At 41.2% G+C, this 21,513-nt stretch overlaps 1 protein-coding gene across 1 annotated transcript in view; it reads left to right on the forward strand.

Moving 5' to 3' along the window:
* COL4A3 (collagen type IV alpha 3 chain) overlaps positions 1–21,513 on the forward strand; it is a 151,692-nt gene extending 130,179 nt beyond the window's left edge. The window contains 15 exon segments of the mRNA XM_021075272.1: positions 179–259; positions 646–744; positions 1,289–1,336; positions 4,546–4,644; positions 4,647–4,730; positions 5,297–5,427; positions 8,900–8,972; positions 11,843–11,914; positions 12,006–12,131; positions 13,170–13,268; positions 14,937–15,149; positions 15,776–15,953; positions 16,079–16,193; positions 17,708–17,880; positions 18,451–21,513. Of these exon segments, the coding sequence (XP_020930931.1) occupies positions 179–259; positions 646–744; positions 1,289–1,336; positions 4,546–4,644; positions 4,647–4,730; positions 5,297–5,427; positions 8,900–8,972; positions 11,843–11,914; positions 12,006–12,131; positions 13,170–13,268; positions 14,937–15,149; positions 15,776–15,953; positions 16,079–16,193; positions 17,708–17,880; positions 18,451–18,535 (1,676 nt within the window). The 3' untranslated portion in view covers positions 18,536–21,513.

A 21,513-nucleotide genomic window follows, 5' to 3' on the forward strand; every position in this document is an offset into this window, starting at 1 on the left:
TGTGTGTCTCTGGGGAAATAAGCAGCCAGGACAAAAGCTGGAGGGGACTGGTAGCAAGGGCGCCCCCTGAAGGCCAGCTTGAGCACTGTTGACTGTAAGACCTGATCCAGGTCCGCCCTTGTTGGACTCATTTCTCTTTTGGTTTTCTTTTTTCCTTCCCCTCTCTCTTCATTTATAGGACAGCCTGGTCCTGCTGGTGATTTGGGATCTCAAGGAATCAAAGGCTTCCCTGGCTCTCCAGGAATAAAAGGCCCTCCAGGTTCCATTTTTGTACTTTGTCTAGTTCCCCGTTGTGAGGGAAGCCTGCTTTCTCCCGAGGTATAATCTCTGTGTACCTGTAGCTCTTTCCTGACTGTTCCATGGCAGGCAGCTCCAAGTCCCTCAGTCCCCAGACGACAATGCAGAAACGCGGGGTTAGGTATTTATACCTATGCAATTCAAAGACCCATAGGTTCCAAAGTGAAAATCCTCACGATAGCATTAACCTGTCTGTCCACACTTTTCACGGTGAATTGAGCTTCGCATAACCACAGTTCTGACAAATGAACACCCTTCACAGAAACCCACGCATCTGCTCCTTACATTAGGTCATTGATAAGAACTGAGTCCTCCCTTTGAATGGGTATCTTCCCCCCCCCGCCCCAGGCCCTCCAGGAGTCCCAGGAAATCCTGGACCAGTGGGTGAGAGAGGAAATCAAGGACGCGATGGAATTCCTGGTCCAGCAGGAGAAAAAGGAGAAACGGGTACAGCTTGCTCATTATCTTGGCTACGCTAGTTTTTCTTTTCGTAGAATAATTAGTGACATTGTCGTCTTTCACTACTCTAGAACTTCTCCTCTAACAGAACTGATGAGCTTGTACCTGTTCTGGGTGTGTGATAATTAAACATCTTTCTGGAGTTCCCGTTGTGGCTCAGCAGAAACTAATCTGACTAGTATCCATGAGGATGCGGGTCCGATCCCTGGACTTGCTCAGTGGGTTAAGGAGCCGGCGTTGCCATGATCTGTGGTGTAGGTTGCAGACTCAGCTTGAATCTAGCATTGCTGTGACTGCGGCATAGGCCAGCGGATACAACTCTGATTCAACCCCTAGCCTGGGAGCTTCTATATGCTGCACATGCGGCCCTAAAAAGCAAAAAAAAAATTTCAAAAATTAAAAATAAACTTCTTTCTGCTACTACAGGGAAACTGACCAAGCAGACTAAATTATATATATGCATAAATTTTATATATGTAATAAAATTAACCATATAAATAAAACATTAATATGCCACAATTTTCTCTTTCAGGTTTGCTTGGGGCACTTCCAGGTCCAAGAGGCAAGCCTGGTGATCAAGGTGAGCCGGTCTTCCTTCCTGAACCTGGTGATATGCATTTTCAAGGACAGAATCTAAATTAATATGCCTGATAGATAAAATTAAACTTGACATTTGAATGAAAGAATTTCCATTGGTAATACAGGATGCTTATATTCTTAGTATTTAAATGAAAATGCTTCATTACAACCCTCACTATAAAAGGAACAAACTGTGATCCAATTTTGGAATTTCCTCCTATGAAAGTCTTTAAACATGGCGTTCCCCTCATGGCTCCGTATCCAGGAGGACATGGGTTCAATCCCTTGCCTCACTCAGTGGGTTAAGGATCCAGTGTTGCCGTGAGCTGTGGTGTAGGTCTTAGATGTGGCTCGGATCCAGCGTTGTGGCTGTGATGTAGGCTGGCAGCTATAGCTCCGATTCGACCCCTAGCCTGGAAACTTCCATGTGCTGCAGGTACAGCCCTAAAATGACAAAAAAAGAAGAAGAAGAGGAGAAGAAGAAGGAAGTCTTTAAACATAAGAAAGATTTCTTGTGTATTTACTTCGTTGTTGTTAGCATGGCTTACATACATCACCTCCTAAAAAGATGGAGGTAGAATTGATGGATTCTCAAGCTGTAACCCTCTCTGCTATTCTAAGATGCAGTAGTAATAACACGAAGCCTTTCCCACCGTGTTACCTTCATAGGTCTGATTCCAACCTCCAGAGCCAGCTTGTGGCTCAGGCTGCTGTTTGTTAAGGGCTCCCTACTAACTCTCTCAGCATCTCAGACTTGGCAGTTTACTGCCCATGTCATTCAACGTACATACAAGTTTTTGTACGACAGACTGCAAGTCTGGATTTCTCATGCCAGTGTTTTATGAGATAAGCAGCGTCTTTTTAACTTTTTCCGTTTTGTGTAGAAGCCTGCCAGAAGAAATACTAGATCGTTTGCACTTTTTATTGACCTTTCTCCACCACAGGTCTTGTAGGTAGGAATATTTTATTAGCAAAGAAACCAAAACCCAATGAAGGCCTCTAGTCACTGATGCTCAAAGGAACCAGCAGAGAGGAGCCTGAAGCTACTGAGAAACCTCCTGGGGCAGGGACTGCTCTGACCTACCTGCTCAGCACTGAACACAGACAAGAGCTGTTCTTTCCTGTTTCTGGATGATGTGACAGTCCTTTTGGTTGAGCTCAGGGTCCCCACATCTCCAAGGACCTTCCCTCCCCATCAGCAGAAAGGCTTTTCACAGGCTAATTTTAGAATTATGGTCAAAAGGAGAGTTTCTGTCCATTTTCCTAGGCTAAGCTCACAGTCTAACCATTTGGAAGGAGAACGCTTTAGCATTTAATTGAAAATAAACTTCGAAGGTGTTCCCTTAATGGCTCATCGGTTAATGAACCTGACTAGGATCCATAAGAATGTGGGTTCCATCCCTGACCTCACTCAGTGGGTTAAGGATCTGGGATTGCCATGAACTATGGTGTAGGTCACAGATGTGGCTTGGATCTGGCATTGCTGTGGCTGTGGTGTAGGCCGGCAGCTGTAGCGACTGGTCAACCCTTAGCCTGGGAACTTTCATATGCCTCTGGTAAAGCCCTAAAAAGCAAAAAATAAAAAATAAAAATAAGATAAAGTTTGATATGAAATGATCAAATCTCAAATTAAAAAGCTTTTTAAAAATGGCAAATAGCCTAATTATGTAAGTAAATGATTATGCGCCTCAGTCCCTCTAGCATAACTAAATATGGAGAAGAGTTCATTGAGACTTGGAAGGTATGCATCCTTTTCAATAGTTTTCACTCTCCCAAGTGCTAAAAAGAAATCGTATTATAAAACAGGGAAACACCTTCATGGGCATAGAATATACAGCCCCAGACAGGATCTCAGTGTCTCAGACTGCCACCAGACCCCTGTAGGACAGACACAGCTTGAAGTGAGCTGAAATCGTCTAAATACTTCCTTTTAAAAACATAAATTACAGGCATGAAAAAGCTAAAGAATATGATATAATTAAATGGCTAGATATTCAATATTCATCACTTTTTCATCATTACTCTAAGCACCGTCTGCATAATGAGGTCCCAAGTCCTCGCCTGTGCCAACCCCATCCCCAGTCTTCCTTCTTTTCACCCGTCTCCAGGTTTCACGCCATCGCCTATTTCTAGAATAATACAAAGATGGGAGGGTGGAGAGAGAGATTATTTTCCATTCATATAACATTTTCCAGTCATGAAGGTCAAAGCACATTTTCTTAAAGTTTCTCTGAAATGGAAAATATTAGCCTGGCATTGTGACCTTTTGGGGGGGGAGGGGTCTTCTTTGGTTAAATCCAAACCTCCCCCCACATTTGTCCCTCCCAGACCAGTGTTTGCCTGTTGGGGGAGAAGTAACCAGAGGACAGAATAGGGATTGCAACTTTGTGGTTCTTTATCTGGGTGAAACTTGAAATGCACCAACCTGCCCTGTAAAGTTCAGCTTGTTAAGGCTCTGCTGAATTATCAGCGATTAAATAAAGTCACTGTAACTAAAGTTTGCCACATAATAATAATTGTGGCTTACACGGCAGAACACTTTGGTGCATATATCATGCTCTTCCATCTGTGTGTTTTCTCTCTTTCCCGCTTTTTTTTTTTTTTTTTTTTGTCTTTTGTGGGTTTTTTTAGGGCCACACCTGCGGCAGATGGAGGTCCCAGGCTAATGGATGAATCAGAGCTGTAGCCTTAGGCCTACGCCACGGTCACAGCAACTCCAGATCCCAGACTCATCTGTGACCTACACCACAGCTCACAGCAATGCCGGATCCTTAATCCACTGAGCAAGACCAGGGATCAAACCCATGTCCTCATGGATACTAGTCAGGTTCATGAACCACTGAGACTGGAACGCCTCTCTTGATTTTTTTTTTTTTTTTTACTCAGTGAATTTTATTACATTTATAGTTATACAATGATCTGATTTTTAAATAACTGAGTTGTCAGGTCTTAGCTTCATTTTTAAAATAAGAAAGCTGAGACTTGAAACAGGGAAGTGACTTTGCCAGGATTAAATGGCTAGTTGGAGGTAGAATGGAGTTTAGAATCAGTCCCCATAGACTTTTATTTCTTTTGTCAACATCTTTAAAAATATTATGTTGTGAATCTTAATGGCTTGAGGCAAAGTGTCTACATTATTAGGGACGATCCTGAACTGTAACAGCAAGGAGAGGGAAATGGTGAAAACTTATCAGATCTTTTTCTTTGCAGGAGCCAAAGGAGACAGGGGAGCCCCAGGCTTGCCTGGCCTCCCTGGCAGGAAAGGGACAGTGGGAGATGCTGGCCCTCGAGGGCCCATTGGCATGACAGGACCTCAGGGCCACCAGGCTTTCCTGGTGCAATCATCCCCGGCCGAAAAGGAGATCCAGGTCCACCTGGCCCCAGAGGAAACCCAGGTAGAGGGTCTGCTTTTAAGAAAGATGAAAGAATGAAAATAACATTTGATGTCAGCTGTCAACGCTCTCTAGGGACCATCTTGCTTCTTCCTCCCTCTGGTCTCTGCTACCTTCCCATATGCCCACCCATTCTCCCTCGGAGTGCAGTTCAGCTGTTGGTGTTGAGGCAGAGGGACCTGTTTGAACAATTAATAAATACAAAATTAATGAGCCTAAATGAGACAGGTGCATCCATTCGCCAGTATTTACTGAGCTCCTACTCTGTACGAGGTACTGGGGTAGGCACAGAGCTTGCTCTTGCAGAGTCATCAGGAAGAAAGACTTCATGCCCAGTGCCAGGTGCTGGACTGGCATTACCTCATTCACAGTCCCATCATGCTCCGTAAGAGAAAGAATGTTCTACATGATGCTAAGGTGCAGAGTTTGCTCTTTGAGGTAATAAGATGCAGGGTTTGCCCTTTGACATAATGATAAGGTGCAGGGTTTGCTTTTGGTTCAAAAGAATCACTGACAGCAGCTGCCAAGCTCCCTGAGGGGCAAAATTGACCAGCTTTTTGTGAATTCAGGTGAGCCTGGTCCCCCCGGCCCTCCAGGGAGTCCCGTAGAAGGTATAAAAGGAGACAAGGGATTTATGGGCAAACCTGGCCCAAGAGGTCCACCTGGAACTGTAGGAGACATGGGGCCCCCAGGTCATCCGGTAAGTGTGGAAAATTATTTTGATGTCTCATATTATTTTTTATTTTTTTTCTCTTTTACAGCTGCACCTGTGGCATATGGAAGTTCAAGGGCTAAGGGTCAAATCGGAGCTGCAGCTGCAGCATAGGCCACAGCCACAGCAGCACTGGATCCAAGCTGTATCTGCAGCCTACAATACAACAACGCTGGTCCCTTGACCCACTGAGTAAGGCCAGGGATCAAACCCACAACCTCATGGAGACTGTGTTGTGTTCTTAACCTGCTAAGCCACAACAGAAACTCCAATGTCTTATATTCTTCTAAATCAATGGCCAGGGTCAAATTACCTGGAGGCAACAAAAATTGCCCACTCGTGATCCTTCTGTGCAGTGCGTCCAAAAGAAGATGGTGTCTAGAAGGTTTAAAAAAATCAGAGAATCTTGGATAGATTTGCTCTTTGGGAGGCCTCTGAAAGTTAGATCCCTATGGGACCCTTCTCTGTGTCATTTCTGACCCCTTCTTATTTAGACTCTGAACAATTTCACTTGGAAGCTTGGGATCACTCTGGATGACAACATCACTTTTCTCTATTAATATGCTTGCAAAATTATCTTTGCCCTCCTCTAAATGTCTGTTTTCTCCCCTTGATGTGCCTTCAAGTATTTGTAAATAGCTGCCATTTCCTTTGGAGTATTTTCTCTCCCCATCGAGACTTGTTTTTTTTTTTTTTTTTTTTTTTTCCTCGAATTCAGTTTAACCTTTCATCAATCCTGCCTCTATTCTGAATCTCTCCTGGCTTGTCAATACCTTAAAAATGCAGCCCTGGGACAAACACCTTCCAGGAGTAAGAACCTAGCATCCCATGGAGTAGCTGAAGGATGGAAGGTCTCGCTGTCCTGAACATCTCTGTTTTCAAATTTATGTTTTATTTCTGTGGCATGTGGAAGTTCCTAGGCTAGGAGTTGAATCAGAGCTGCAGCTACAGCCATAGCCACAGCCACAGCAACACTGGATCTGAGCCATATCCTCAACCTATACAGCAGCTCAAGGCAACACCAGATCCTTAACCCACTGAAGGAGGTCAGGGATCAAACCCCTCACGGGTTTTTAAACTGCTGGGCTGCAGTGGGAACTCCCCTATCTGTTTTATAATCCAGCCTAGAATTCTACATGGGCTCTTTGGTTGCCTTGTCACCGCATCATCATCAGACATTGAGCTTATGGTGCATGAAAGCCCTTGTGCCTTCTCCTCATGAACTGCTGCTAGGTTTTCTCCATTACTTTTTGTCTGGTCTCTTTGTTTATTTGTGACTTAAGTGCAAACCTTTCACACTTATTTTTCTTAAACATCATTTTGTTCATTTAGGCTCATGCTCCCAGCCTATTGAGATCCCTCAATTCACAGTCTCTCACTCAACACCAGGCTCACCTTCCCTAGCTTCTTTCAGCAGCATATTTGAAAAGCCTGATGCCTCTGTGTACAGCAAGTTCTTGGAAACTAATGAGGAAATCAGAGTTATGCCATAGATGTTCTGTGTTTTCAGGTGATGGGTAAGGAGGTATTTTAGCACGGCTTATTGTTAGGAAACATGGTACACTCACGCTTTCTTTTTTCCTTTTTTTCTTCTTTTTTTTTTTTTTTTTTTTTTTTTTTTTTTTGTCTTTTTGCCTTTTAGGGCCACACCTGTGGCATATGGAGGTTCCCAGGCTAGGGATCCAATTGGAGCTACAGCTGCCAGCCTACAGCCCAGCCACAGCAACTCAGGATCCATGCCACATCTGCGACCTACACCAAGGCTCATGGCAATGCCGGATCCTTAACCCACTGAGTGAGGCCAGGGATCGAACCCACAACCTCATGGTTCCTAGTCGGGTTCACTAACCACTGAGTCATGACAGGAACTCCCTTTTTTTTTTTCTTTTAATTTTAATTTTATTTTTCTTAAGCTCTCTTAGTACTTGATTTCCAGAATCTAGCTTTTTAAAACTTTTTTAAAAAATGAGATATTTGCCCATCTTCAGTCTTAGGTATTTCTCATGTGCTCCATGATTCTTTGAGAGTGGCAAACCCTGATCCTATGATCACGTTGAAAGTTCTTCCAAAGACCCTGGGATGTGGAAAGTTTGTTTTGGAAATGTGATCTCTCTTTAATCTGCTTTATTTGCAAGGTCAGTCTAGGTTTCTACATTTGCGCTTGAAAGATAATTCTTCTTGACGGATGTCAAAACTGATTCCTTGCCCTTAACAGCTCTCTCCTTGCATAGAATGCCCTCCGCCCCTGCACCAAGGGCTGAGCCTGGCACAACAGCCTCCTCCTGGTTACTTTCCCTGGAGAGGACAGGCCAGAGAGAAGCCTGAGAATCCTTGATCACATGGTTTTGTAGTCTCTTCCTCCCTTTTTACTGTACACCCCCTTATCTATGAAATAGTACAGTTCCTTTTTTGATCTTCTTGCTCCAAGGTCAGCTGGCTCAAAGACCAGCTTTGTTATTCCTGGCATTTGTCATGGCCTTACTTCACTGTTGTCAAGTAGTAGCACTCTGACTCAATTCAAATGAAGAATATAAGGGTAAATTCAACATGCATTCTGACACATCACTCTTTTTGGAAGTCCTATTCCCTCCTCTTTCCTCCTATGGCCTTGCTTGAGCACCTCATGGGCACAGGAGCAATTAATGTGAGCCTCCTAAGGAGGGAGCATCTATGCCCAGTCAGGTCGTTGCATCCTTGCCATAAGCCCATGTCAAAACTCTCCTGACAACGCCTTCATGCTCCTGTCCCTGGAACCTTTACTTGCACCACTCTAACCAGAGTAATTTATAACTGCTGGCTTAGTTAGACTGTTGGTGGCTGCTACGATTCAGTAGCAACTCTGTTGTCTTTGCAAGAATTACAAATACAAGCTATTTTCGTTCTGGCAGTCTGGTGCCTGTTCTTCTTGAAAAAAAAAAAAAAAATCTCCACATTTTGGGCAGTTCAGTTTAGAATACGGAATATCCAATTGCAAAGTTCCCGCTGTGGTACAACGGGATTGGCAGCATCTCTGCAGCACCAGGATGCCAGTTCATTCCCTGACCTGGCACAGTGGATCTGGCATTGCCACAGCGGCACAGGTCGCAGCTACATCTTGGATCTGATCCCTGGCCAAGGAACTGCATACACCTCAGGGTGGCCAAAAAAGAAAAAAAAAATCTGATTGTATCCACTTTTCACACCCAAACATTGACATCAGAAGTTATATTTGCTCTTGGGCTTAAGGGTTGGTTTTAACTTCTTTTTTCATTGAAAATGATAGTCCTAAGCTGAGGTCTTAGGTGGCAGGGGAGTTATAGGGAGTGAAAGACTGAATTGGAATGTAAAACTGATATCCATCAACTTTAGCGCATTCTGAACCAATAAAATATTATATCCCATATGCTTAAAAAAAACTGCAGTGTGTATTGTGATTTTAAAATTTTGTCTGTGGTTCTCTTCTTTCTTACTTGAAATATAGGGAGCACCAGGTGCCCCAGGTCTGCCAGGGGTCAGAGGTGATCCTGGATTCCATGGATTTCCAGGCATAAAAGGTATTAGTTTCATCATGCACTATTCTTTGTATGCAAAGACAAGGACCATGATTCATATTTTAGGGCACAAACATACTTACTGAATCCCTACAGTCACCAGACAGTTGGGATACAAATAAGACCTCAGTATGAATGAAGAAGGAAGACTCCACTAGCACCCAACCCCATGGGCATTAATAATTAAATCATACCCTGAGGATGGAAATAATAGAAAAACTTAGAAACAGTTTACAGTGGTTACCTTTGAGAGTACTGATGGGCATTGAGATGGGGGATGGGAAGCTCCATCAGTAGAAACAGTATTGCTTTGAATGTTTATTTACCCTGCCCATGTATGATAATTTAAATAGCTGAACATCTAAAAGAATATTCACCTTTTGAATGGGGAAGGGCAAGTAAATTTTTATTTGCAGGTTTAAGCATTTTTTATGGGACACAAGTATTATGTTTTCAATCAGAGAAAACATATAATTTGGAGATTTTACATTTAAAATGCTCATACACACACATTTAAACTTCAGGTTTCAGGAGAGTATTCTCAAGTCTTCCATAAGGTGCTGTGACCTTCGGTGACACTTTGAATATTGGGTTTGTTGTTTTAGCTGGTTAAATCCACTAGTATTGCTTTGAGTGTGCAGGGATTCTATTAGTGTACTAAATAGATGCTAAATAATAAGTATAGTCAAAGGGAACAAAACCACATTTCCATGAAAATCAAACTTTCCCGGGTCTGGAGGAGGACAAGGGGGATTCAGAGAGAACCTCTTGAATGCTTTCAACTGCTGGCTTTTCAAAAGCTCATTAGCTAGGAAGTCCAAGCAAGTGATTTTAAGGAATCTCATGAGACATTGGGTGGGTGAATATTGGCAGGCAGCCTGGGGAAAATGTGTATGTTTTGTCACTCCCTCAGTCTCAGAATAGGAATAGCTAAAACTTGCAAAATTATAGAAGGGCCCTCCTAAAGAAAGATTCTGGTGAAACACTTAGATGTATATAGAGGGAACATTTGTAAAATCCGTTCCTTTGAAGTATGTTCCACGAAACACATTCACTTACTCTCAGATTTCCAAATAAGACTGTCCTTCGTCTGGCACTGCTGACAGGTTTCCACCTCTTTATTTGGAAATGTTGAATCTCCAATGGGGAAAATACTTCTGGCAGATGTAAACAAATATCAACCCCATCCTCAAGTTCCGATGTCAGGTGCATAAGTTACAGTGTAGTTGCCAGTTAACTTTTGCTAATGTAATTGTTTTATGACATTCCTGCTATGAATATCATATTTAGTATTAACTTCTTTCTAAGTAGTCAGATGTAATGTCTATATTATGTCAAGATTTTTTTAAAGACATTATTTCTCCAAATCAGTGGCTCTTGGTAACCTTTTATTCATGTCAAAGACTGTTGGAGACTTTCATACTGAGTGAAGTAAGTCAGAAAGAGAAAGACAAATACCATATGATATCACTCATATCTGGTATCTAATATACAGCACAAATGAACCTTTCCACAGAAAAGAAAATCATGGACTTGGAGAATAGACTTGGGGTTGCCAAGGGGGAGGGGGAGAGAGTGGGGTGGTTGGGGAGCTTGGGATTGATAGATACAAACTATTGCCTTTGGAATCGATTAACAATGAGATCCTGCTGTGTAGCACTGGGAACTATGTCTAGTCACTTATGATGGAGCATGATAATGTGTGAAAATAGTATGTGTACATGTATGTGTAACTGGGTCCCATGCTGTACAGTAGAAAAAAAATTGTATTTGGGAAATAACTATTAAAAATATTCTGTTATTAAAAAAAAAAAGACTGTTGGGAGGGAAATCTTACTACTTTGATGGTTTACATCAAGGCAGACCTTCTATTTGTGCTCATGAGTCTTCCTAACACAACTAATTTGGGCTACTAGTAAATCCGGAGTAATAAGCTAAGAAAGTAGATAACTATGAAAACCAGTATAATGCCACAGGAAGTGCTGAAATAAGTTTTAGTATCACTTCATATTTTATCTTAAGTATTTAAATATTTTATCCTTAAATATTAAATTAGTTTCCGAAGTTAAAATATTAAATTACTTTCTCAGGAACTTTTCCCCTTGGATGCTAAAATACTCATTCTTAATGCCCAGTTCTAGAATATATATATGTTCCTATGTTCATTTATATAAATATAAATTTTATGGTCACACCCAGGTCATATGAAAGTTCCTGAGCCAGGGACTGAATCCGAGCCACAGCTGTGACCTAGGCCACGGCTGCAGCAACGCTCTATCTTTAACCCACTGCACCAGGCCTGGAATCCCAACCCACAGCCTCCACAGCGACTGGAGCTGCTGGAGTCAGATTCTTAACCCAGTGCAGTGCCACAGAGGGAACTCCTCTAGATTTTTTTTTTTTCTTTTTACGGCTGCACCTGTGGCACATGGAAGTTCCCAGACCAAAGGGTGAATCAGAGTTGCAGCTGCCAGCCTATGCCACAGCCACAGCAACAGAGGATCCGAGCTTCATCTGTAACCTACGCCGCAGCTTGCAGCAATACCACATCCTTAACCCCTGAGCAAGGCCAGGGATCTAACCCACATCCTTATGGACACTGTGTCAGGTTCTTAACCTGCTGAGCCACAATGGGAACTCCAAGAATATATTTTTCATAGACATTAAAGTGACCACTTGGGTCCAAATGAAGTACCAAAACCCACATGAATATAATTAAAGCAGAAGCCATTGTCACAGAGCTCGTAACATCTCTGGTCGTAACTTCCGGTATCTACCCTTCAAGTCGGTCATCAACTTGAAATGCTAGGAAACCCTTTGTTCTATGTGAAATCATATTGCCTTTTTCTCTCTCTCTTTTTTTTTTTTTTAAGGGGAGAAAGGTAACTCAGGATTTCTGGGGCCAATTGGACCTCCAGGGCGAATTGGGCCAAAAGGACCACCTGGTAAATTTTGTTTCCCTAGTATTGCCTCCGTGAAGAAAGAGTCACTTTCCTCATCAGTAAAGCCATCATCTTCTTATGTTCATGTCGATAGGTGCACGTGGAGACCCGGGCACAATTAAGATCCTCTCCCTTCCAGGAAGCCCAGGACCACCTGGCCCACCTGGAGAACCAGGGATGCAAGGAGATCCTGGGCCCCCGGGGCCACAGGGAGTCCCAGGTGTGGAACTGGCAGTACTGACTGGGATTGGGTTCATTTTACTCTTGACCAGCAAATAAAAAACCTTCTGTTGAATCTGTTGAAAACTGTTGTATATGGTATAAACTTGAGCAAATATACTTTAGGGCACTCATGCTTTTTTGTTTTTAATTAAGGTAGAAGTTTTATGTCTCTCTTCTCTGACAACTCTATTCTTAGAGCTCTAAATAGTTCTAAATGACTGCCCAAATAAACCTGAGTTCCATGTATTTATACTTTCCTAACTCTTTGTACAGCACTTGGGAGAGGAATAAATGCAAATGTATGCCTAATAGTATGAAATCTTTCCAAAATATTGCTGCCTAGAAATTGAACTAACCCCTTTACGGAGGCTTAGCATATTGTAAAAGACTTCTGCATGGAATGGTTGTGTTCAAAGTTTGCCTGAATCGCCTGGAAGATAAGAGAGATTGCTTATTACTCTGAGCAGTACAATACATAGTGAATTCTGGAGCATTATAAATTAAAACGGTAGCACAATTTTAAACTGCTGTATTTTATATTCTATTTCATTTTTTAGGGTTTTTTTTCCCCCCCTTGGAAAGTAGGATGTAATATGTTGGATCATCAATTGCTTCAGTTTGCCTGGGGCTGAGGGTCTCTTCTGTTTGCAGGACTTTTTTTTTTTTTTTTTTTTTTTTGTCTTTTTAGGGCTGCACTGGCAGCATTTGAATGTTCCCAAGCTAGGGGGTCAAATTGGAGCTGTAGCCACTGGCCTATGCCACAGCCGAAGCAACGCAGCATCCGAGCCGCGTCTGCAACCTACATCACAGCTCGAGACAACGCCAGATCCTTAACCCACTGAGCAAGGCCAGGGATCAGATCTGCGAGCTCACGGATATGAGTCAGATTCATTTCTGCTGAGCCATGATGGGAACTCCAGTTTGCAGGACTATTATTGAGGACACTAGGGAAGTCTTGGGTAAACTGGACTAATTGGCCATCCTGCCTTTTATCCTGTATGAACCATTCAATATAATGTTGGGTTTTTTTGCCTAGAATCCTGTGGGCCAAGAGGAAAACCAGGCCTGGATGGAATACCAGGGACTCCTGGACCAATTGGAGAAAAGGGCAACAAAGGTTGTAAAGGAGAGCAAGGTAAACAAACAGCTGGCTCTTTTCCTTCCCTGAAGAAGAGCTGCTCTCCCTGTATGTCCAGAGAAAGGAGGCTTGTTTCAACTTCTGGCCAAAAGAGGACTCTAGATCTTTCAGTTTGTATCATGCATATTAGACTAAAAGCCAGGGCAAACATTCTTTAAGATGAAGACCAAAAAAAATCAACAGTTATTGGAATACACCATTCTTCCTATCTCTTACCTTGGCAAATGTACTCCAGATTTTTAACCTGAGGACAAACAGACCTAATGAAACACCAGTTCTTTTTTTCAGAAGGGTGGATACTATGTACTTAGTTAAAAATATCTCCTTAAAAGAGTGGCCTGTAAGACCATGGTTGGAAAATATTACCTTGCTATGAATAGAAGAGCAACGTAGTATCCTTATTTAGAAAAGCCATATTTTCACTATGCCATTCTCTAATATAGTTCAACAATTCAACTATGTGTCCTGAAGAAGGGCTTCTTTAAGTTCTTTAGTCTGAACATAAGCTTCTATGTGTCGATTTGATACGCCTGGATCAAAATTTAGCTTCTGCAAAGTTTCAAAAGTACTCTTCTAGAACATATCTAGCTGTTCAAATCTTATTTTTTAGGATTGCTGATTTGTTAAAGTAAGACAAAATTCTGAATATGATGTCCCAATTCATCAACATATGCCCAGATCTACTATAATACAACTGTAAAAACTAGATGTTTGTCTTTAAAAATTCAAATATAATGCTAATAATAGTAATTATAATGGTAATTGCATAATCACTCCATTTAGTATTGTCGTGAGTGAACTTTCCAGCACTATTAATTGGGTATTCCCTGGTTAAGGATCTGGCATTGTCAATTCTGTGGCTCAGGTCCCTGCTGTGGTGTGGGTTCAATCCCTAGCCCGGGAACTTCTGCATGTCGCAGGTGCAGGCAAAAAATAATAATAATTAGTTAAATAAAATAAAAGACCACTAATCATTATTAATCATTCAGAATGTGTTTTTTGAAGCAGTAAAAAAAACAAAACCCTTATCAATAATTCCATTAATTTAAAAACTTCACTGACCGAGTGTGTATTTCTGGGTGGGCCACAGCAAGAGCCAGAGTGCTGCCACACAAACTGTGTCAGGAAATATTAGCAAGTAGACAGGGTTTGTCTTGTTGCCAGGCTCCCCAGGGGAATACAAAGATAAAGAAGACCTGTCTCAAAAAACTCAACATCAGATACATAAATATCTATATTAAGAGGCACTGTGTAATTTTTTTAAAAAGTCGATATTTTAGAATACTCCTTAAATACTCATAAGTCATTACTACTTTTCTTTTTACAGCCACACCTGTGGCATATGGAAGTTCCTGGACTAGGAGTAAAATTGAAGCTTATGCCACAGCTACAGCAACACCAGATCCAAGCCGCATCTGTGACCTGCCTGCAGCTTGTGACAATGCCAGAACCTTAACCCACTGAGCGAGGCCAGGAATTGAACCTGCATCCTCACAGAGACAACGTCAGGTCTTTAACCCACTGAGCCACAATGGGAAATCTTAAGTCATTATTCTTTAGGACTCCTTTCTATACTGGGGGCTTAATATATTTAAACATTTGAATTAGTATTTTGGAATAAGTTTGAGGTTTTGTGTTGCAACACATATAATGTGTTTTTTAAAGGACCGCCTGGGTATGATGGACTGCCAGGCTTGAAGGGGAGACCTGGAGAGACTGGGCCACCTGCAAGGGGGACAACGATGAGGGGCTTTGTCTTCACCCGGCACAGCCAGACCACAACAATTCCCTCCTGTCCAGAAGGGACAGAGCCACTCTATAGCGGGTTTTCTCTTCTCTTTGTACAAGGAAATGAACGATCCCATGGACAGGACCTGGGTAATGCCCCCGTTCTCGTTTCTAGCCACTTTGTACACAGATCGTACATTTTTTATGGCATGGGCTACTCCCCTCTAAAGTGTAAACAACCTGAGTATCTTAGCGCACCCTTTAAAGAGAGTAAATAGGACATTGTGATAATGTGTAAAAGTCAATGTGGGAACGTAAGCTCTGGAAGGAGCCTGGCTCATGAGTGCCAGTCTAGGTTGTTCTGTGCAGTACAAAAAATTTTCATTTAAATAACCTGGCTGAGATTTAACCTAAAAACTAATATTGTTTCTAAAGCTTTTTCTGATTATTGGCTATTATAGACATATGAAGAACTGGTAATACTTTGGAGCAAAGACATTTTTCCAACCCATCTCCACTAGCCCTCAAGGTCTAGACTGATGAGAAAAGACGACAGAAAGGGTTAAGGGTGGAAAAAGGAAGGAGGATTTGTTTCCCTCTTGGATCTTTGATTTCTAGCGGTGTTAAAACTTTTCACTCACACATTTTGCAAATCGCTCTTTTGTGTCTTTCTCCAGTTTTTGCCATAGGTTATGTTTTAATTAGCCTCTATCTAGCAATGATAACCAAATAATTTGAGTTTACCGAACATGATACCCAGTCCGGTGTTTTATTAGGAACTCTTGGCAGCTGCCTACAGCGATTTACCACAATGCCATTCTTGTTCTGCAATATCAATGATGTATGTAATTTCGCATCTCGAAACGATTATTCATACTGGCTGTCAACACCAGCTCTGATGCCAATGGACATGGCTCCGATTACTGGCAGGGCCCTGGAGCCTTATATTAGCAGGTAAAAACCCAATCCCTTAGTTCTGTGATGGAAGCAGGGAATCCCTCTGTCTGTAATGGACTATACGGCAGCACATCATGGGGCAGATGTGGTGAGGCTGCCATATACTTTGTTTCCTGTTACAGGTGCACCGTCTGTGAGGCTCCTGCCATTGCCATAGCCATTCACAGCCAAACCACTGAGATCCCCTCATGTCCCCAGGGCTGGATTTCTCTTTGGAAAGGATTTTCTTTTATCATGGTAAGGAGAAAAGGAACAGCAAATTCATAGCAAAGATTACCTGTAGAATGAAAGCATTGGGCTGGAGGAGCTATGGCCTCCAGGAATGATCCTGGCTGACATGAGTATGCATAATCTGGTGTGGACATTTGCTGGAAAATCTGTAACTATACCTTTTTTTTTTTTAAGTTGTTTTTTGGTAAATAATGGAACATTTTAAAAAAGGATTTCTCGGGAGTTCCCTTCGTAGCTCAGCGGTTAACGAACCTGACTGGGATCCATGAGGATCCAATCCCTGGCCTCACTCAGTGGGTTACGAATCTGGCATTGCTGTGAGCTATGGTGTAGGTTGCAGATGAGGCTTGGATCCGGTGTTGCTGTTGCTGTGGTGTAGGCCGGCAGCTACAACTCCAATTGACCCCTTGCCTGGGAACTTCCATATGCCGCAAGTGCAGCCCTAAAATAAAATAAAGTAATAATAATAATTTCTCAGAAAGAGATTACCCACAAATTCTAAGACATTTAGGTAAATAATAGCTACCATATGGCAATAGAATACCCTTTTTAAAAAATGTGGCAACCGTTTTATATACATCTTCCAAAATCCTTCTGAAAAACTTGCAAGGCAGTTTCTGTCACCTACAGTTTTACAAGTAAGAATGAAGTAAAGTAATTTTCCCAGGGTCTCATAACTGGTAAGTGGTAAAACTGGGATTGGAATCTGGGTCTGCCTGCTCCAAAATCTTTGTGCTTTATAGTGTGCCCCTTTGGAGTTCCTGTGATGTTGGGAACTAAGAGAAACAGCCTTTTAAAGAAAAATTCCCTCGACATAAGTACTGAATGAAGAAAATTATGGATTAACATTTGTGATTCTGATACTTGCACAGATGCAGTTAGTGGTTCTTCATATTCTGTCCAGCATCATTTATGATACATTATTCCCCTGTCTTTACTCACAGCTGTCCATTCATTCAATCATTAATTCAACAAATATGTATTAAACACCTGCTCTGTGCCATGACCATTCTAGGCACTAAGGATGCCAGCAGTGAGCCAAAGTTCCAGCTCAGGTGGAGCTTAAGTCCTAGTGGTAGACATATAAGCAAGAAGACAAAGTAACAATAACAATAATGAGTTCAGATGGTGAGCATTACTATGAAGGAAGTAAGGTAAGATAAAGGGACAGACTGATTGGAATGAGGCCAAGGAATTTTAGAGTTTATATTTAAGCAGGCCCCCCACACCTACCCAAAGACAAGAAAGAACCAGTCAGAGCTGGAGGAAATGAGCATTCCAGGCAAAATGAATGGCTTTTGCTCTACTTTTGATGATTTTTGATTTTATTTTTATTTTCCATCAACTTGAAAGGTACCTGGAGTGGGCAAATCTGGGTAAAGAAGCACAAGAAATGTAATGAATGCTTTCAGAAGAGGAGGTGGTTCTTACTGGCTCCTATTACAAAAAGAAAATAAAAGCATTGATATTTTTTGAGCCCTGTACACAGATGTCTGATCTGGCTGCTTTTATTGTGACAGTTCACAAGTGCAGGTTCAGAGGGCGCTGGACAAGCACTGGCCTCCCCAGGCTCTTGCTTGGAAAAATTCCGGGCCAGTCCCTTTATAGAATGTCATGGAAGAGGAACGTGCAACTACTATTCAAATTCCTACAGTTTCTGGTTGGCTTCATTAGACCCCGAAAGAATGTTCAGGTAACTATTCAAAGTCAAGTTTAATCTGATGGCTTAATTGCAGAATTATTCAAAGTTTTCCCATGTTTGATTTTCATTCCCTGTGTGTTGACGTACTGATATTTTTAAAATCTCCCCATGCCAATAAAACCCTGTTTGGCTTGGCACTCCCCATTTACAAGTGATCTAGAGTCCAACAAGTAGCCATGGTTTGTCCTACTGTACCAATAAAGACTGAAAAATGTGATTTTTGACATCGCTAAAAACATTTAATATTTCTATATGAATTTATCAACTACTGAATAAAACTAAATGATCTGTTCATCTCAATCCACTGTATTGACAGACATGTGAGTAACAGAGTATTACAGAAAAGATGCTCTGTAAGTTTGCATCAAGGCCTATGTTTTTCCTTAAATACAACTAAAATGAAATAATGTCAACATACATACCTTTCCAGAAATATACCTCTGTGTAATAAATTTGAGATGCGCTAATATTGGAACCCAGGAAGTAGTCCCTTGTAACCTATAAATTGATGAGATTTTTCTTTGTGTTCTTTTGGTTTGGTTTGGTTTGGTTTGATTTCAGGAAACCTATTCCGTCAACCGTGAAGGCTGGGGAGTTAGAAAAGATAATAAGTCGCTGTCAGGTGTGCATGAAGAGGAGACACTGAAGAAATAAGAATGAAATGGAACTGCTATTTTTCATCCTAAATAACCAAGTAATGATGCAGAACATGCATTTAAGTATTTTTCTCCCACTGAACAATATTGCGCTACGATGACTGAGTACCAAGTTTCTCTTTGTCTCCCCCCAAGGAAGCATTCTTTTCAGTTAGTTCTGTGATGCTGGTCTCTAAACCCATGCAGTGTCACAGTTCTCTAACCCAAGGAAGTGGGACTTTTCACAGAATAGCATCAAAATCGTATTCCACTTGCATCCAAGGCACTGAAGTAAACGGTGACGGTATGAAGTTTGATGTTGCAAGTTAAGAGCTATTTGGTCCACTGGATTCCCAAGATTCAGCCCCCTTCTATTCTGGTCTTTGAGACTCAAGGAGGTTAAATCTGTTTTAGGTGGCCAGACCACCCCCTTCCTAAAACTTTAAACCATGGGTGGGAAGTGGGTGGAGTCAGGCGGAATACTAGCATGTCATGAATCAACTGGACTTTCAGACCTGGTGAGTAACCTAAGCCCAGAGGGAACTAGAACTGAACTGAGGTTCCTGGATTTTCTAGTGTGTTTTCAAACACACCCAAGATTAAGGCCTAAAGGTGGTTGCTCTGAATGAAATCACAAGAGCCTTGGATATACTATGTGGTTTTGGTTTACATTTTTTAAACGATACTTTGGTTTGCCCATTGAATTCATTTCGCTGCAGCAATAGAGCTTGCTTATATTTAAAGGTGATACAATTTTTACCCTTAGTGAATTAATAACACCCACACAAACGACAAGATACTACTTGCTAGATGTGCACTTTATTGACATCCCTATAAATGCTGGTGCAGCCCTTATAAAATAGTAGTTCAGTAACCCATGAAAGAATTGGAGGCATTTGCTGGCTAATCAGGCTCAGAATACTTTGCCTTTGCTCTAAATATTCCACTTAACCTGGGTGTCTAGAGATTTTTTTTTTTCCCCTTGTTACTTCTCTAATTCTTCCTTTATACAAACATGTTTTTGATATTACATATTCTTACAAACCATGTACAAATTGTATAGTTTGGCAGTTGTAGGTCTTAAAATTTCCTCTTCAGTAGGCTGATACATTCCCACGGTTACTCAATTCAATTTAACAAGATTTTATTCTAAGCCAAGCTGTGCCCCCAGGCACTGTGCTAAATTATAGGCACTAAGGGGATAAAAAGAGATTTGTTTCTGATCTAATATTCCAGAAAAGGTAACCTGCCGTTTCTGTTAGGAATCCCACATATCTAAGTTGTTTTTTCCTCTTTTTTCCCCCCATGTCGCTATTCTTGTATTTCATCATTATAATTCAGCAGGCTTAATAAAGGTTTAAAAATAAGATTTATACCCAGGGAAAACCCAGGACTTCTAGCTTCTCCTAGGTATGGCAGAAGCAAAGGTCTGGACAGTGTTAAGAAAATAAAAATCTACAAAACATGAAAAACCATGTACACTTGATGGTAGCAGTATCTGATGAATCTCAAGAGGCCAGGTATCCAGAGATGAAGCTCTGAAGATGCTTCTTGATCCACTGAGGTGGAGCTGGTGGTGCTATTTCAATTCAGGTTATTGCTTCAATTTTAGTTGTTCTGGAAGTGAAGATGTTACTCCAGAGGACAGCACAGACTGTGACCAGGGCTGGCATCCTTCATGGCCCATGTGACTGCTGCCAAGCCATTTTTACATTGAAACCAAGAAGCGTATTTTGGTATTACTTACACGCATCTCACATTAAGACGTTTTGCTCTAAAAATATCCGACTGTCCTATCTGTGCCATAATGGCATAGGGCTAGCTGATCTCCACAAACCTCTGTAGGTCAGTAGTTCTCAAAATGTGGTCCCTGGTGGTACTTGTCACAAATGCAAATTCTAGGGCTCACCCTAGATTTATAGGATCAGAAACTCTGGGGGTAAGTCCCCTAGAAATCTGTGTTCTAATGAGCCCTCCAGGTGATTTCTGATGCACTGTGACGACTAAGACGTGCTCTAGGCAAACACCAGAGAAACAATTCTACAGACAGTTACCAGGTTTAGCTGGCCACTGCTGATCCATCCATACCTCTCTTTACAGTCCCAAATTGCGAATGACCTTAAGGTCATCTAATTGTACTACTACTAAAGCCCTCCACTGGTGCTGATGCCAAGTGACTGGCCTCTACTTGTTCCCGGGGCTCCCTCTTTTCTTGCCCTCTTATCAGTGTTTAAAATCTGAGGAAGCTAAAACCTTAAATTCCAATGGAGCCATATTAATAGTTTCTCAGTCGATCTAAAGTATTTCTAAAATTGAGCATTGAAACATAGCACATGTGCATGGCTTTCAAGATACCTATCAGTAGTTTGTAAGGTTATGAAGATTTAACTTTGTAGATAAAATGTAAATAACTTGTTTCTTTTAAATGTGAGGCTTCAACTTTGGAATTTCAGAGTGTGCTAAAATAATGGATTTCTCAGACGTCTTTCTGCAAGATAAACATTATCGAGTAATTTATTTATAAAATTATTACAATAATGCCAAATTTGAATTTTATTGCTAATTTAACTTACAAGGGTTTTTCTATGCATCCAGTGTAACTTACTGCTACTAAACTTAATTTAATATTTACTCTATAACCAAATGAAACATATTTAAAATATATTGAATATTTTATATTATTATATCTTGACAAAATTACAATATTGTAATGTACTAATATCTCTGTAATTACAGCTTAAATATTATTTTATTGTATTGTCTAAGAATAAAATGGAAAAAATTCTTTCTGGTCTTTTTTTTTTCAAAATGTAGACAAATTTATTTTGGGAGGTTGTAAAAATAATATATGTTCACTGTAAAAGCAATAGACAATACAGAAGTTATGAAGAAGAATATAAAAACTGTATGACCTAACGCCTCACCCCCACCCAAGAAAATTAAGACTTTTTTCGTATGAATATATTTGTAAACAAAATGGGATAAAAAG

This window comes from Sus scrofa, chromosome 15 (assembly GCF_000003025.6).
Source record: "Sus scrofa isolate TJ Tabasco breed Duroc chromosome 15, Sscrofa11.1, whole genome shotgun sequence".
Taxonomy (NCBI): domain Eukaryota; kingdom Metazoa; phylum Chordata; class Mammalia; order Artiodactyla; family Suidae; genus Sus; species Sus scrofa.